Source organism: Macaca mulatta, chromosome 7 (genome assembly GCF_049350105.2).
Source record: "Macaca mulatta isolate MMU2019108-1 chromosome 7, T2T-MMU8v2.0, whole genome shotgun sequence".
Taxonomy (NCBI): Eukaryota; Metazoa; Chordata; class Mammalia; order Primates; family Cercopithecidae; genus Macaca; species Macaca mulatta.
Window position 1 is genome coordinate 19,369,127 of NC_133412.1, and position 13,002 is coordinate 19,382,128.

Sequence of the window (13,002 nt, forward strand, 5' to 3'; positions counted from 1 at the left end):
AGGGTGGATAAAGCAAAGGGCCAGAAGAAGCAGGGTCCCTGATGAATTGCAGAAATGCCTTGAACTGCCTTCCTGTGGATGTCTTTTACCTGAGTGTGTTTAAGCCACCATTTTTCAGAAATAAACATGCAATTCCTAACCAATAATCAATGTGTTACCAGAAATGGAGTCTGCCACAAGAGAACCTAAAATGTGACATGTGCTCAGTGGACAAGGGGGAAGGTCAATATTAAGGATTCAGATATTGTAGCTGGAATTTAAAATATGGCTGCATAGTTCTTGACATGCCCTCCAACCAGAGATGGGCTCATTGTCCCCTCCCCTTGAATCTGGACTGACTTGTGACTACTTCTACCAGTAGATTTCCATGGAAGTGGAGCTACGTAACTTCTGAGGCTAAGTCATAATGGGCCATGCTGCTGCCACTGTAACAGACACTCTTGGAACCCTGCGTGCCATTTAAGAAGACTGACCATCCTGAGTCCATCATGCTGGGGTCACCAAGGTGCTCTGATTGACACTCCTAGCTGGGACTGCCTTTCATTTTTCTCAGACTTCCCAGCCCAGGCACCAGACACATGAGTGAAAGAGTCGTTGGATGTGGGCCCTTCAGCCTAGGCTGTTTCCAGATCCCAACCATTTGAGTCCTCCCCAGCAGTTCAGATCATCTGAGCTGTGGCCCCAAACATGGAGCAGTTATGCCCTTTTCAAATTCCTGACCCACAGAATCTGTGAGCATAATAAACTGGTGGTTATTTTATGTCGTTATACGTTGAGGGCTTTTGATGCTCAGCAGTAGAAAACTGGAACAGCTGGTAATTCCTACTATCTTAAGATAAAAGTTTAGTTCTTTTTCACAGAGAAGAAGTCCAGAAATAGGCAGTCCAGGACGAGTTTGGTCACTTTATAGTCAGCAAGAACGCAGATTCCTTTATCCTTCCTGCTGCCTGGAATGTGGACATGATGGGTGGGGCTCCAGCAGCAATATTGGACCAGATGGTAATCTTGAGGATGACAGAAGACAGCAGAAAGGAGCTTTGGTCTCTGATAATACAGAAATAACTTTCTCTCTTGTTTAAGCCACTGTAATTTTAGATCCTCAGGTTATATGACAAAAGCATTGCGAATAGGCACAGAACTAGAATTCATGGGGAACTCGAGAGATTGGCTTGGCTAAAGCTAAAAGCTTAAGAATTTTCAAATTAGAAGCAGTAGTTGAAGTCCTGGGTATAAATGAAATTGCTTAAGGGGAGTACGGAGTGAGAAGAGGAAAGAGCTAAGGAGCCTCGAGGAATGGCAGCAGTTAAAAGAGAGACCAGAGGAGGGGCTCCCACCTTTCCAGGGGAAGAAACCCGAGACAGAAGGTGTTCAGTGAACCTGACCTCTTGCCCTCTGTGGCTGGGTTGGGAGCCCTTCCTATGCCTCTTCTGGACACAGCTAACATGCAGCTTTCTCTTCATATCACAAGGGCTCTGTTTTACATGTGGGCCTCCCCCATGGGACCAGAAGGAACCTCCTTAAAGTTTGGGATCAATTGTTAATTCTTCTTATGGCCCCAGTGCCTACAACAGTGACTGGCATGTAATGGGCAGGCAGTAGTTATTTGCAAGCTGAACTGAATTGAACTGCTTTGGCAAGAAAGTCCTGGGAAGGGAAGGTTTCCAGAAGGAGGGAGTGGTCTGCGGTGCAAACACTGAGAACAATCAAGTCAGATAAGGACTGTACAGGACTGGTGGGTTTGGCTCAGTGCATCTGGCAATGAGGAGGCCATTGGTGACCTTGGGAAGTGTTTTCGTGGGGAGGCAGCAGGGACAGGGTAACTGGCGTGTGGGAGCGGGTAGGGTACTGGCTGCTCTTTTGGGAAGAAAGAGCGGAGACAAGGAGGGAGGGGTTTCATTTATTTTGTCAATTTCATCATCTTCATCATAGGCAGAGAGCAGGGAACCGGGGAGGAAGCCTCCCCTGACTTCGGCAGGACGCCGTGCGCTTGCCCTGTCAGAGTTGATGACACTTTAGTCATTTCCGTAGCCAACTCATCATTTAACTTCTCATGTATGCATAACAATCTTTTCATGGTTTTCTCCCGAACCGGAATGTAAGTTCTTGGAAAGCAGAGACTGTTTACAGCTTGCTGTGCACAAAATAGGTGCGTTGTTGGTGTTAATTGCCTCTGCTTCCTCTCAAGCAATGTTTCCTGAAATATACCTGAGCTTGGAACAGGATGGATCTGTACGAGCTGGTGCCCCACTAGTTGTTGACATGGCTTCATGAAAATGGAGGAGCACCTCACCACAAGAAGAGAACCTTGCAGTAGGAAACAAAGCTGCATGAGAAGAGGTGGGATGGGATGGAAACGGCCTACTCACTCCCCCAGGAGTGGAGAGGAGGAAGCCTGGAGGGATGAGGGCAGGGTTATGCATATTTTGCAGCATCAGATAATGAAAGCAGATGAGTCAGCAGCATTCACCCATGTGGCCATTTTATTCCATGCACAAATAATATGATGATTTTATGAACCTCATTTCACAAACTTTTGATGAATCCAAGGCGTGGCTGCCTTCACCTTACAATAAGCAAGTCCTGTCTGTTGCTTGGCTCACTCTTTGGTACTTGAAGGAGAGTCTGTTACAGTCAGAAAGAAAAGATGTCAAAGTGGAGGCAGCCAGTTGCTCTGGTGGAGGGGAGGGCTGGTGTCCCAGGTTAGCATTTCCTGGGTGGGGACCAGTTTTGCAGGTCCAGAGCTCAGTTTATCAGTGGCTCAAGGGAGCACTGATTCATACTTTCCAAGCTCATGGGAGGGAGTGGCATAAATCCATGCCTCTCAAACTTTAGTACGCATAGGAATCACGGGGGGCATGGGGGTGGGAATCTCCTGAAAACGCAGCTTCTGATTTAGTACAGCTGGGCTGAGGTCTGAGCTTCCACATTTCCAACCAGCTCCCCACTGCACTTTGAGTAGCAAGGATGTACATCGGAGGCCAATTTTTCTAAACTTTTGGTACCTGTCACCACTGGTTTCCTCACAACCCAAAGACTGCTTAGGGAGCGTGGTGGCCCAGAAAGGGGACTCCGCCTTCCAGGGTTGCTGGGCTTCCTGCAGACCTCCTGTCTTTCTGCCTTTCTGCTTTCACCTTCTATCAGCCCGAGCCTGTCCATGGCTCCGGTTATGCATTTCCCTGGTTACGTTCCCAGTCTGAAGGGAGACCTGCTGACTTTGGGCTTCTCTGTGTCCCACGGTTTTCCCAGAGATTCATTAGGAAGCAGTCTTCAAGGATGGGCTTCTTCCTCTGAGGACTAACCTAGTCCTTTTTGACTAATGCTTCCTAGTTTCAGTCTCTCTGGGTGACTCTCCAAGGTTGAATCACTGGCCATGGTGGTGACATGACAGATAAAAGGAATTACATTTAGAAATAAGTAATCCCGTCTGGCAGCCAGAGAGATGGGCGGTAAGAAGCTGAGAGACAGTCTTGGAGCAGGGTCGTCAGTGGCACCGACAGCTGGAGTGGGCAGTGCTGGATGCATCACCCGCCTGGCACCCAACCTCATTTACCTGCAGCCTGCCTGACCTTGCCGAACTCCATCCCAGATCCTCATTTGGTGAACCTGGACTGTAGACTTGGGCTTTGCCTGGCATTTCTTTGGAGTTGGATGCTTGGGCATGGCTGCCTGGTCATGATCACATGGATCACCAGCCCTGGAGCTCTGAGTAGCTGGAGAGAGCCACTGAAACCGGCCACCTATTTGGGTTTGTTGTGGCAGAGACTGGTTTATCTCTAGGGCTCCATCCAGATCTTCTAGCTTCATGTTTCCTATTAATACCCCGATTCATAAAAATAAAAATCACGAAATATAATTGCCTATAAAAATAATGAGACTAGGGCCAGGCATGGTGGCTCATGCCTGTAATCCCAGCACTGTGGGAGGCCGAGGCAGGTGAATCATCTGAGGTCAGGAGTTCGAGACCAGCCTGGCCAACATGGCAAAACCCTGTCTCTACTAAAAATACAAAAAATTAGCTGGGTGTGGTGGCAGGTGCTTGTAATCCTGGCTACTTGGGAGGCTGAGGCAGGAGAATTGCTTGAACCCAGGAGGCAGAGGTTGCAGTGAGCCAAGATCGTGCCATTGCACTCCAGCCTGGGCAACAGAGCGAGACTCCATCTAAAAAAAACCAAAAATCACAAGACTAGAACCGCCTTAAATTTTAGAGTGTTTTTCCAGGGAAATGCAGAGTGCCCTCAGGTCCTCCTGTGCATTTCTCTAGGCCTGCCACATGAGGTGGGGGGCAAAGAGAGGAGGGCTGCCGGCCCTGGGCTCTGCCTCTGAGTCGAGGTTTCTGGGGGCCCAGCCTCTTCCTCAGGCTTTTCCTCTCCACAGACGTGTAGGAGCCTGTGGCTATGAGACCACCTTCTCTATAGGGAAACACCTAGAGAAACTCTAGTGGGTCTAAAACCCCAACAGGGATCCTCTCTCTGTCTCTCTCTCTCTCTCTCTCTGGGACTTTCTTAACTTTTAAACATTTTTATTTTTCATTAGAAAGCCCAGGCCAACCTGCTCACACCCATTGCCAGAGAGCAGAGCTGGCTGCGTAGTAACCTGGTCAGCCCTGATGGGTCCTGTGCCTCTGGCGGTAGAAGCTGACACAGAATAAGGGAGACTCCCTGGGGCCTAGGAGGGACACTGGCCCTTCAGGCGCTTCTTCTTCTCCACTGCGAGCCGCAGAGCCTGGAGGAGAGTGTCCTTATTATTCAGGATGTTGTACTCTGAGAGTTTCACCAGCTTGTCGAAGGTGGCTTCTGTGTACGTCAGCTCCTTGGTGGCATACGGAGTTTTGGGACCATAAATGTCCACCTGGCCCTGCTCCAGCTCCTCAGGGCTTCGCTCTACACCTGCGGGCAGCAGGAGGACTTGTTATAGACTCTGTCATGTTAGGTTGGAATGACTTGTTGCCACATCTCTCCCCAAGGCCCACTAACCTGCACTCACGGACACACACACCTGCATGAAAATGTGTACACACGCACACCCTCCACACACACCTGCACACCAGCAAGCTCCTCAGGGCAGGGTACGGGCTTGCCCACTGGAGGATTGCCCTAGCGCCAAGCACAGTACTGGGCACATGGCTGAATGTCAGAAAATGTAGAAAGACTGACAGAAGAGGGGATGACATTACCAGCCCATGGGGGTGAGGGAAGGGGAGGCGCCCTTCTTTGTGAAAGCCAAAATTGGCTCAGGCTGGAGCTGAGCCAAGCTTCCCCGTTAGTGCTCTTAGCAGACTCTACAGATCTAAAGGCACTCCCGGGCCAAGGGCAGTGGGTGCTGGGAACTGAGTGCAGAGGCAGCTCACCTGGTGCCTTGTATTTTTGGAAAGTGTCATTGATGAGTGGGAAGAAAGTCACGATGGGGGCATCGGGTTCCTGGGGGTTCTCCATCAGGTAGCATTCCTTGAGATTTTCATTCTCATCTGGCAGCTCGTATTTGGGGAAGGGGATGTTCTGCACAGTGCAGTACTCACAAGTTTGTTTCAGGGGCTGGAATAGCACAGAGGGTGTGTTTGAGCATTAGGAGGAGTGGGAGTGGAGAAGCAGCACAGAGTTCTTAGCCCCAGCTTCCTGATTGCCCCAGCTCACAACTCAGTTCCCCAGCTGCTTTGCCAGTGTGTGGTATTTTGAGACTAAAGCCAGGTCAGGACAAAAGGCCCGAGGTAGTAGGTTGACGCGCCTCCAGCTGCAAGCTGCTTCCCCAGGTAAAATGGACAGAAGCCCTTTCGATGGTGTTCCCATCCAAACACAGACTTGGGTGGATGTGATGTGTAGCCTGGAAGGGCAACTGGAACCAGGCCATACACAGCCAGAGCTACCCAGGCCCCTGTGGGATGTGCATGGGCTTTGGAGCTGACAGTAGTACAGGGCTAGAAAAGACTCTGCAAGGGCATCTCTGAAAGCATGATGTCGCAGGAAGAGTACTGCCTTAGAGTGTCAGAACCCCTCAGTTCTGCCCCTCGTTCCTCTGCTCACTAGCTGTGTGATCTTAAGCAAGTCTCTCTGTGCCTCGGTTTCCTCATCCGTAACATGAGAAATGATAGCAGTTGTGCCATCTCCCTCTGAGAGCTGGTGTAAGGGCCAAACGAGATCACACGTAGGAAACTGCACTGTTACCCATTTACAAACTTAGATTGTTTCCACTGTTGTCCTGTTGGTCTGTCTACACTTTCCTTCCCCTGGCTTCAGGGTAGGACTGTATACACATAGAACTTTCCAAAGTAAGTAAAAATAAATACAAACCTCTGGTCCTGACAACTGCCCTCCTCTCCCCGCCACTGTTCCATCCCACCTGAGAGCACTTGAGTGTAATTCATGGAGGGTCATATACCCTGGGGGAGGGCAGACTGTGATCATTTTGAAAATAGGATATTACAAGCTCTTGAATGGAATGGGCTCTACTAAGGTTATTTTTAAGAACTCATTTTTTGTAGCTGAAGAATTGCCAAATATGGCAAATGCTCCAAGGCAAGAGTAAAATTCGAATTTGCTAAGTCAATGTGGGCCCCGCGGTGTGTGAGAGCCAGCTGGCTGCCCATGAGGTCTGGGTGTCTGGCTGCCCATCATGACTGCTGCTTGGATTTCTCTGATGCTGTCTGGGGGTTGTCGAGAGCGTGCCTCTTCCCAGCTCACAGCGAGTGAGGCCGCTGACGGCGGGGCCCATCTCAGGAGAGGCTGCAGCCCGTGCTCAGGATGGAGGCTGCGCACTTGCCTTTGTCTGGGACCCAGCACAGTAGTTGAGGTGGATGATGAGGTCGACTTTTCGCTCTGGCCTGAGGAGGGGCGGGTAGCTGGAGTTGACAAAGAACGCAGTGTCCAGCAGGCACAGGTGGTTTGCGGACTCGGTCAGCTGGTTTGGGAAACCATCCAGCACTGTGTCTGAAAGCCAAGCCTTCCCGTTACCGACACACCTGGTGCCCTGACCTCAGCCAATGGACAGAGGCACCTTGGGGGACAGAGCGCCCTGTCTGGAGCGTCCTTCGCTTCAGCCTGACCAGGATGCCCACTGAGTTCCAGTACCCTCTGGGTGGGCTGAGGAAGAATAGCGCTATCTTGGGCTTTTAGCTAGTCTTCTATGGGATGTTCATACTTGTGGAGTATGAGGGGCTTAAGACCACCCACAAATAGTGTAAACCCTGGGCCCTGAGTCAGCTGTCGCATTGGTCCCAGATGGTGAGGATGAGGCTTAACAGGTCAGGCTCAAGCAGCCATTTGCAGGCCATGGCCAATTAAAATACTGAAGAAGGTGAAGGTCAATGTCTTAGAGCCTCAGCAGCAGAGGAGGCAGCACTGAGTTGATGCTTCAGGACCACAGTTCAAGGCCTGGCTCTGCTGCTTACCACTTGGGTTCCTGAGCTGGGCCATCCTGCCCAGTTCCAAGGGGGCACCACTCACTGTATCTTTATTTATTTATTTATTTTGAGACAGGGTCTTGCTCTATTGCCCAGGCTGGAGTGCACAGGCGTGATCATGGTTCATTGCAGCCTTGACCTCCTAGGCTCAAATGATCCTTCCGTCTCAGTGCCCAAGTAGCTGGGACTACAGGTGCTCATCACCACGCCCAGCTAATTAAAAACAATTTCTTTTTAAGAGATGGGGTCTCACCACATTGCCCAGGCTGGTCTCAAACTCCTGGACTCAAGAGATTCTCCAGCCTTGGCCTCCCAAAGTGCTGGGGTTACAGGTATGAGTCACTGTGCCTGGCACCACTCATGTTAAAGGGCACCCCCAGAGCACAACTGCAGAAAGGTAGACCCCCTGTTTCCCCATCTATAACATGGGGCCAACTTCTACCTGCTAGGACTGTTGTACAGATTCTGTATAGAATTGCTGTACAGATGCCGTGAGTTAAGTACCCACACCACTCCCTGCTGCCAGACCCGTACAGTGTTCAAGGCAACACCACCAAATGTGGAAAACACCGTGGGGAGAGGGCTGCCTGGCCCAGTGAACACAGCCAGAGAAGTTTGCTTATTCTTTCTGCATGGCAGCCTTGACATCCACATCTTCCTCCTCCATATGGAGGCAGGCCTCAAGGAGTAGCCAGGAAGGGTTACCTTTCCATCTAGAGAACTGGCCATTCTGGAGGTAGTTGGTGTGCAGCTGCAGCCCGGACAGGAAGTTGTGAAACTCAGACACGAAGGACCGGTGGGTAAGGATTTCTCGGAAAGAATTGGACAGCCATGACCCTGGGATCACTACCGTGGTCTCCAGGATGTTAGCATCACATTTGGGGATTTCGGGCAGGATTGGCTCATCTTCTGCAGGGACGAGGGAGGGATGAAGGGCAGGTCATGAGAGGTGGGGTCCCCAGTTTGCCCACATGAAGCCCCTACATGGTTGCCTGGCACCCAGGAGTGAGCACTGTAAAAGCAGCTCATACCTTCCTTGCTGGGCTCTCAAGGCCCTGGCACTGGGGTTAGGAGGACCCAGGTGAGAGACATTGAGAAAGCGGGGAGGCAGTAGAGAGGGAGAGGGAGCGAGACAGGTAAGAAGGGTCCTGGAGAGGACAAAGAGTTTCAAAGAGCAACCCGTGACTGCCATAAATCCTACGCTCCTCACTTCTCCTGGGTGCTGGGAGCCTTGCTTCCGGGCCTTGGCACAGGCATCACTCACCTACAGTCACCCTCCCCTCCAGGCAGGGAAGACACTGTAGCCCCAGCTGCCTTCCTGTGTCTTAGGCCATAGGGGACGATGCGGAAACATGTGGCAGGGGACCTCGTCCTCGGTTCATGATCCACACCCTGCCCCCCATCACCCAGCCATGAGGGAAAGCCGAGGGCCCCCCATCACCCAGCCATGAGGGAAAGCTGGGGGCCCCCATCACCCAGCCATGAGGGAAAGCCGGGGGCCACCCATCACCCAGCCATGAGGGAAAGCCGGGGGCCACCCACCGATGTCCTGCACTTTCTCCCTTGTCCACCTGTGGAAAAACTCTTCTGAGGTGTGTGACAGGTTCCAGGCATCCAGCAGGTTCAGGGAGAAGATGCTGCTCCACAGGCCTGGGAGCCAGGGCCAGCATGAGCAGCTCCACCCCGCAGCCCCAGACCCCACAGACACTGATACTTGATTCCCCCACTCCCCGCCGGCCCCCCACAAGCCTGGCCGCTCCGCAGGTGGGACGGACTTCCACGTGCCTCTCCCCTTCCCCGTGCAGCTCAACACAGTGACTGAGAGTCTCAGCCTTCAGTTCTTCCCTTCCCTCCCCTCACTGCCCCAGCAGGGATTTAATGCTGGCAAGTGAGTGAGAAGCCAGAGTTCAGAATTTGAGCCCAAGTGTTTTGACTACAGTTTTGTAAACCACATGCTCAATGGCATAAGTGTTCAGGGGAAGGAGAGGCCACCGTGGGCTGGGGGCTTCTGGGGGAAGAAATGATGGGACTGAAGTGGATCTTCCGGGATGGGTTGCTTCGGGATAGACGGAAGGGGAGGGCACAGACAACTAATTTAAATAAGGGCATGTTCAGGCTGTGAATGTGGGTCTGTTTCTGAAGAAGCCCTTTGACAGGCACAGCTAAGACTCTGAAGGGAAGAACTTGAGTGGGTCCTGCATTAGGTAGGCCGGGCTCCTGAAGGACCGAGGCTCTTAGGGTGGGAGGCTGGGCCAGGCTTCCCTGGTGACCCTGCCCCTTACCCTGTGGTCTCCCTGGACCCTCGGGTCCCAGGTCTGGGTTGGCCACTGGAAGTAGGCATGCTGCTGCCTGAAGCCAGATGGGGAGTGGATGGGAGTTACAGAAGCTTCCGTCTGAGTCTGCTATTCCCAGTGTGGTGCTGAGCAGACAGCAGGGAGACTGCTGGAGACCAGGAAATTGGGAGAGGCCCCCGACCAACTCTGGTTCCCAGTGACATGGGACCTCTCCTAGGATGAGGCAATGCTGGCGAGTGCGCCGAGTGTCACATAATCAGGGGCCAACCCAGGGCGGCCCAGCGCTGAGGCAGCAGCCCCCTGTCATTCCGCCAATTCCAAGGCAGTCACCTAGCATGTAGCAGATTCGAGACTCCGGGATCCTCTTCACCAGCCGCCCCATGAAGAACTCGGAGCCGAAGAGCTCAGAGGGGATGAAGGCCCCATACTTCTGCAGACCCACCTCGTAGGGGGAGAACTCGAACCACTCTGCACATGAAGCAGCAGGACAGGGGGTCAGTCTCAGGCCAGGGAGCTGTCCACACAGCCAGGCCCCCCTCCTGCCTGCAGGCACTGGCTGCGGCCTTGGGAAGCCTGGGACAGGGAGACCACAGTTCCCCCAAAGGACACATGGGGGCACCCTTGGCTGGCTTCTGCTGGCATGGCAAGGCTCAGCTTGGCAAGGGGGATGGCTCACTTGCACCTCAGAGCCTGTTGAATGGGACAAAAACTGACCCCGAAGCAGGGCAGGTCTCTCGAGTCTCTCCCTCTGGGCAGCTTAGAAATATCTTCCTTTCACAACCTTTGTCTTCCCCAGTCCCATCAAATACATGCCCAGGGAAGCTGCAGACGGTGCCTGTCGGCCTCACCCTTGCAGCAGGGCAGATGGAGATAGCAAAGGTGATTTCTCCAGCTGTGTGCACAGTCTGGATGTAAAGGCTGACAAAGATGGATGGGATTGGGGGACCTGGAGGTGATGGGTGCTTTTGCCCACCAAGAAGGGACCCCCCCGCCCGACACTTGTAAATCACCAGCCACTGGTGTTACCTCTGAAGTCCTGGTTGCTTACATCATCCTTGACATTGATGGTGAGGTAGATGGGCAGGGGGTTCTGGCCACAGCTCAAAGCAGCACGCTGATCTGACAGTTTGCATTCATTTCTCTGTGAGGAAACAAAATGGTTAAAGAGAAGCAGCAGCCCAGGGTGTGAGGGAGGCAGTGCAGAATGAGAGGACAACCTGGACCCCTGCAGCCACTTCCTAGCTCCTGAGCTCACCAGGACGCTGTACCGGCCCCAGCTGACACCAGCCAAATCACTCTGAAAAGGCACCCATGGCATAGGAACCACCTTCTTGGGCTGCCCACCACTAGACAGGGGCCGGGACTGGATCCGCAGTTTAGGACAGTCCCTCAGAGTCCCAGGGTCTTGGTCTCCGGGGTGAGCCGATAAAGAGGAAGGGGTGGGAGAGGTTAGCACTGCCCATCTTCTGCCCCATCATCTTCCCTCTGCTAGGACTGGAGCAGCTCCATTTTTAGCAGCTCCATTTTCTTTTTCAACCAGCTTGGCATGTTGAGCTCCCTCAATTGAGGGGTAAAAACTTGGGTGAAAAAGAAGTTTCCCTTCCTCTGCTCCCCTCCTCTCCCTTTCTTTTTTTTCTTTTTTTCTTTTTTTAACAAAAGACTTAGGACTTGAGCACTAGACAGTGGCTGAGGTCCCTCTAATCCCCAGAGTGGGAAGCCTTGCTGATCAGCCTGGGCCACAGGCCGCCTCCCAAAGTGAGTCAGCCACTGCAGACGAGGTGGAATCCAGGTCTTAGAGGCCCAGGCTCTGACCCCAGGCCAAGCAGCTGACTTCTGGGTGACCAACCCCGGTCACCCAAGTGTGTGAAGGCTACAGAACCCGTATGGAATGGCAAACACATGCATATGCCCAATGACATGTGGGTCTCCTTTGAAAGCAAACAGGGTCATCACTGGGCCCAGAGATCTGGGCATCACAGAGCTGACTGTCCCGGAAGTAAAGCTGCAGGCTCAGGGAAGAGCCGGTCCACATTCTTTGTCAAGGGGCCCCACGGGAAAGGGGCTCCTGTCCTGGCCAGAATGCTGAGACTCCTGATGTCGGAAGACTCGGTGCTTCCTCCTCATCATATGCGGCACTCACGATTGTTACAATATTGTTGAAAATGTTAACTAGCACTTATTGATGTAATTCCCACTTAAGGAATAGTAGAGAGCAGGGCCTGAATTTCAACCCCATCCTGCCTGAATCCCAAAGCCGACGCCCTTGGCCTCTGCCTGCTCTGCTTCATAGGGAGGACAGGTTAGGTGGTGGGTTGTAACAGGGGCAGGGTGGGTGGGATCCGTCAGAAGTGGCGGGCGCCTCGGCTTGGAAGCCATGTCCAATTCCTTTCTGGATCCCCATTTGCCAGCACAGTTCCTGGCACGCAGGAGGTACTCAAGTAATTTAATTGAAGGAATGAGGGAAGATTGAAGATGAAGGTCCAGTCATTCTCAGTTGCTCAAACTGTCTGGCTTTCTGGAAGATGGGACCTACTAGTATAAAAAATAATTGCTGCAATAATTTTCTAGCAAGTTCTCATTTGAATTCAGAACTCTGCAGACACCTTTGGAGTGGAACAGAGAAACATGGGCCTGGATAGAGGTTAGGTGGGAAGCTCTGCTTTGGGGCCAAGCAACAGCAAAAGTTGGTTCATCTCGGCTTGTGCAGCCTAAAGGGCACAGGTGTCAGCTGAGCCTACCCGGATGTCCAGGATCACAACACCCCTTGGGGATCCCTCTGCTCTGCCAATTGTCCAGGAAAAGGACCAGCCTGGTTGGGTCACAGTTCTCACAGCAGCAGCCACCCAAGACAGGCTGGTCCTCTTCTTGGGCACGTATTAGTCAGATCATTGGATCTCAGAATAGGAAGGAACCTCATTGGGCCCATTGGTGGCTGCGAGAATGAGCCCCGCAGACCTCTAACTGCAGAGAGTGTTACTGACTAAGGACCCCAGCTGCTGTGCTCTGAAATCCACAGCTGAGTCTGTGCTGAGGCTGCACTTCCTGTGACTGAGTGGCACAGGGATACTGAGGCTGGCCCGTTCTGGGAGACGCGGGACTCCTGTGACAGCCAGCTTTGGCTGGAGGACCCTCCAAGGGCCTTGCAGACCCCGCCGTGGTCTGGGATGCTGCCGCCTGACCTTTCTTCCTCTCCCCACCCCTAGGGTGAGTCGCTTCACGGCGTCACTGCTTTCCAGTCTTCCCCAGCTTCCTCTCCATTTTTCCCTCTCAGGTGTCTTGGCCTGGCTCTCAGAGGACGCACTGTCTCCAGGCAGG

The 13,002-nt window shown here is 52.7% G+C and overlaps 1 protein-coding gene across 2 annotated transcripts in view; it reads right to left on the reverse strand.

Moving 5' to 3' along the window:
* Nucleotides 1–1,957: 1,957 nt before the first annotated feature.
* Nucleotides 1,958–13,002, reverse strand: part of PLA2G4E (phospholipase A2 group IVE) — a 64,267-nt gene continuing 53,222 nt past the window's right edge. For both annotated transcript variants that reach the window (XM_015142020.3, XM_077939156.1), the window contains exons 14-20: nucleotides 10,714–10,828; nucleotides 10,018–10,155; nucleotides 8,936–9,043; nucleotides 8,099–8,302; nucleotides 6,754–6,920; nucleotides 5,348–5,531; nucleotides 1,958–4,886 (exon numbers count right to left, since the gene is read on the reverse strand). In XM_015142020.3, coding sequence (XP_014997506.3) covers nucleotides 4,666–4,886; nucleotides 5,348–5,531; nucleotides 6,754–6,920; nucleotides 8,099–8,302; nucleotides 8,936–9,043; nucleotides 10,018–10,155; nucleotides 10,714–10,828 — 1,137 coding nt within the window. In that variant the 3' untranslated portion in view covers nucleotides 1,958–4,665. The remainder of the gene's footprint in view (nucleotides 4,887–5,347; nucleotides 5,532–6,753; nucleotides 6,921–8,098; nucleotides 8,303–8,935; nucleotides 9,044–10,017; nucleotides 10,156–10,713; nucleotides 10,829–13,002) is intronic.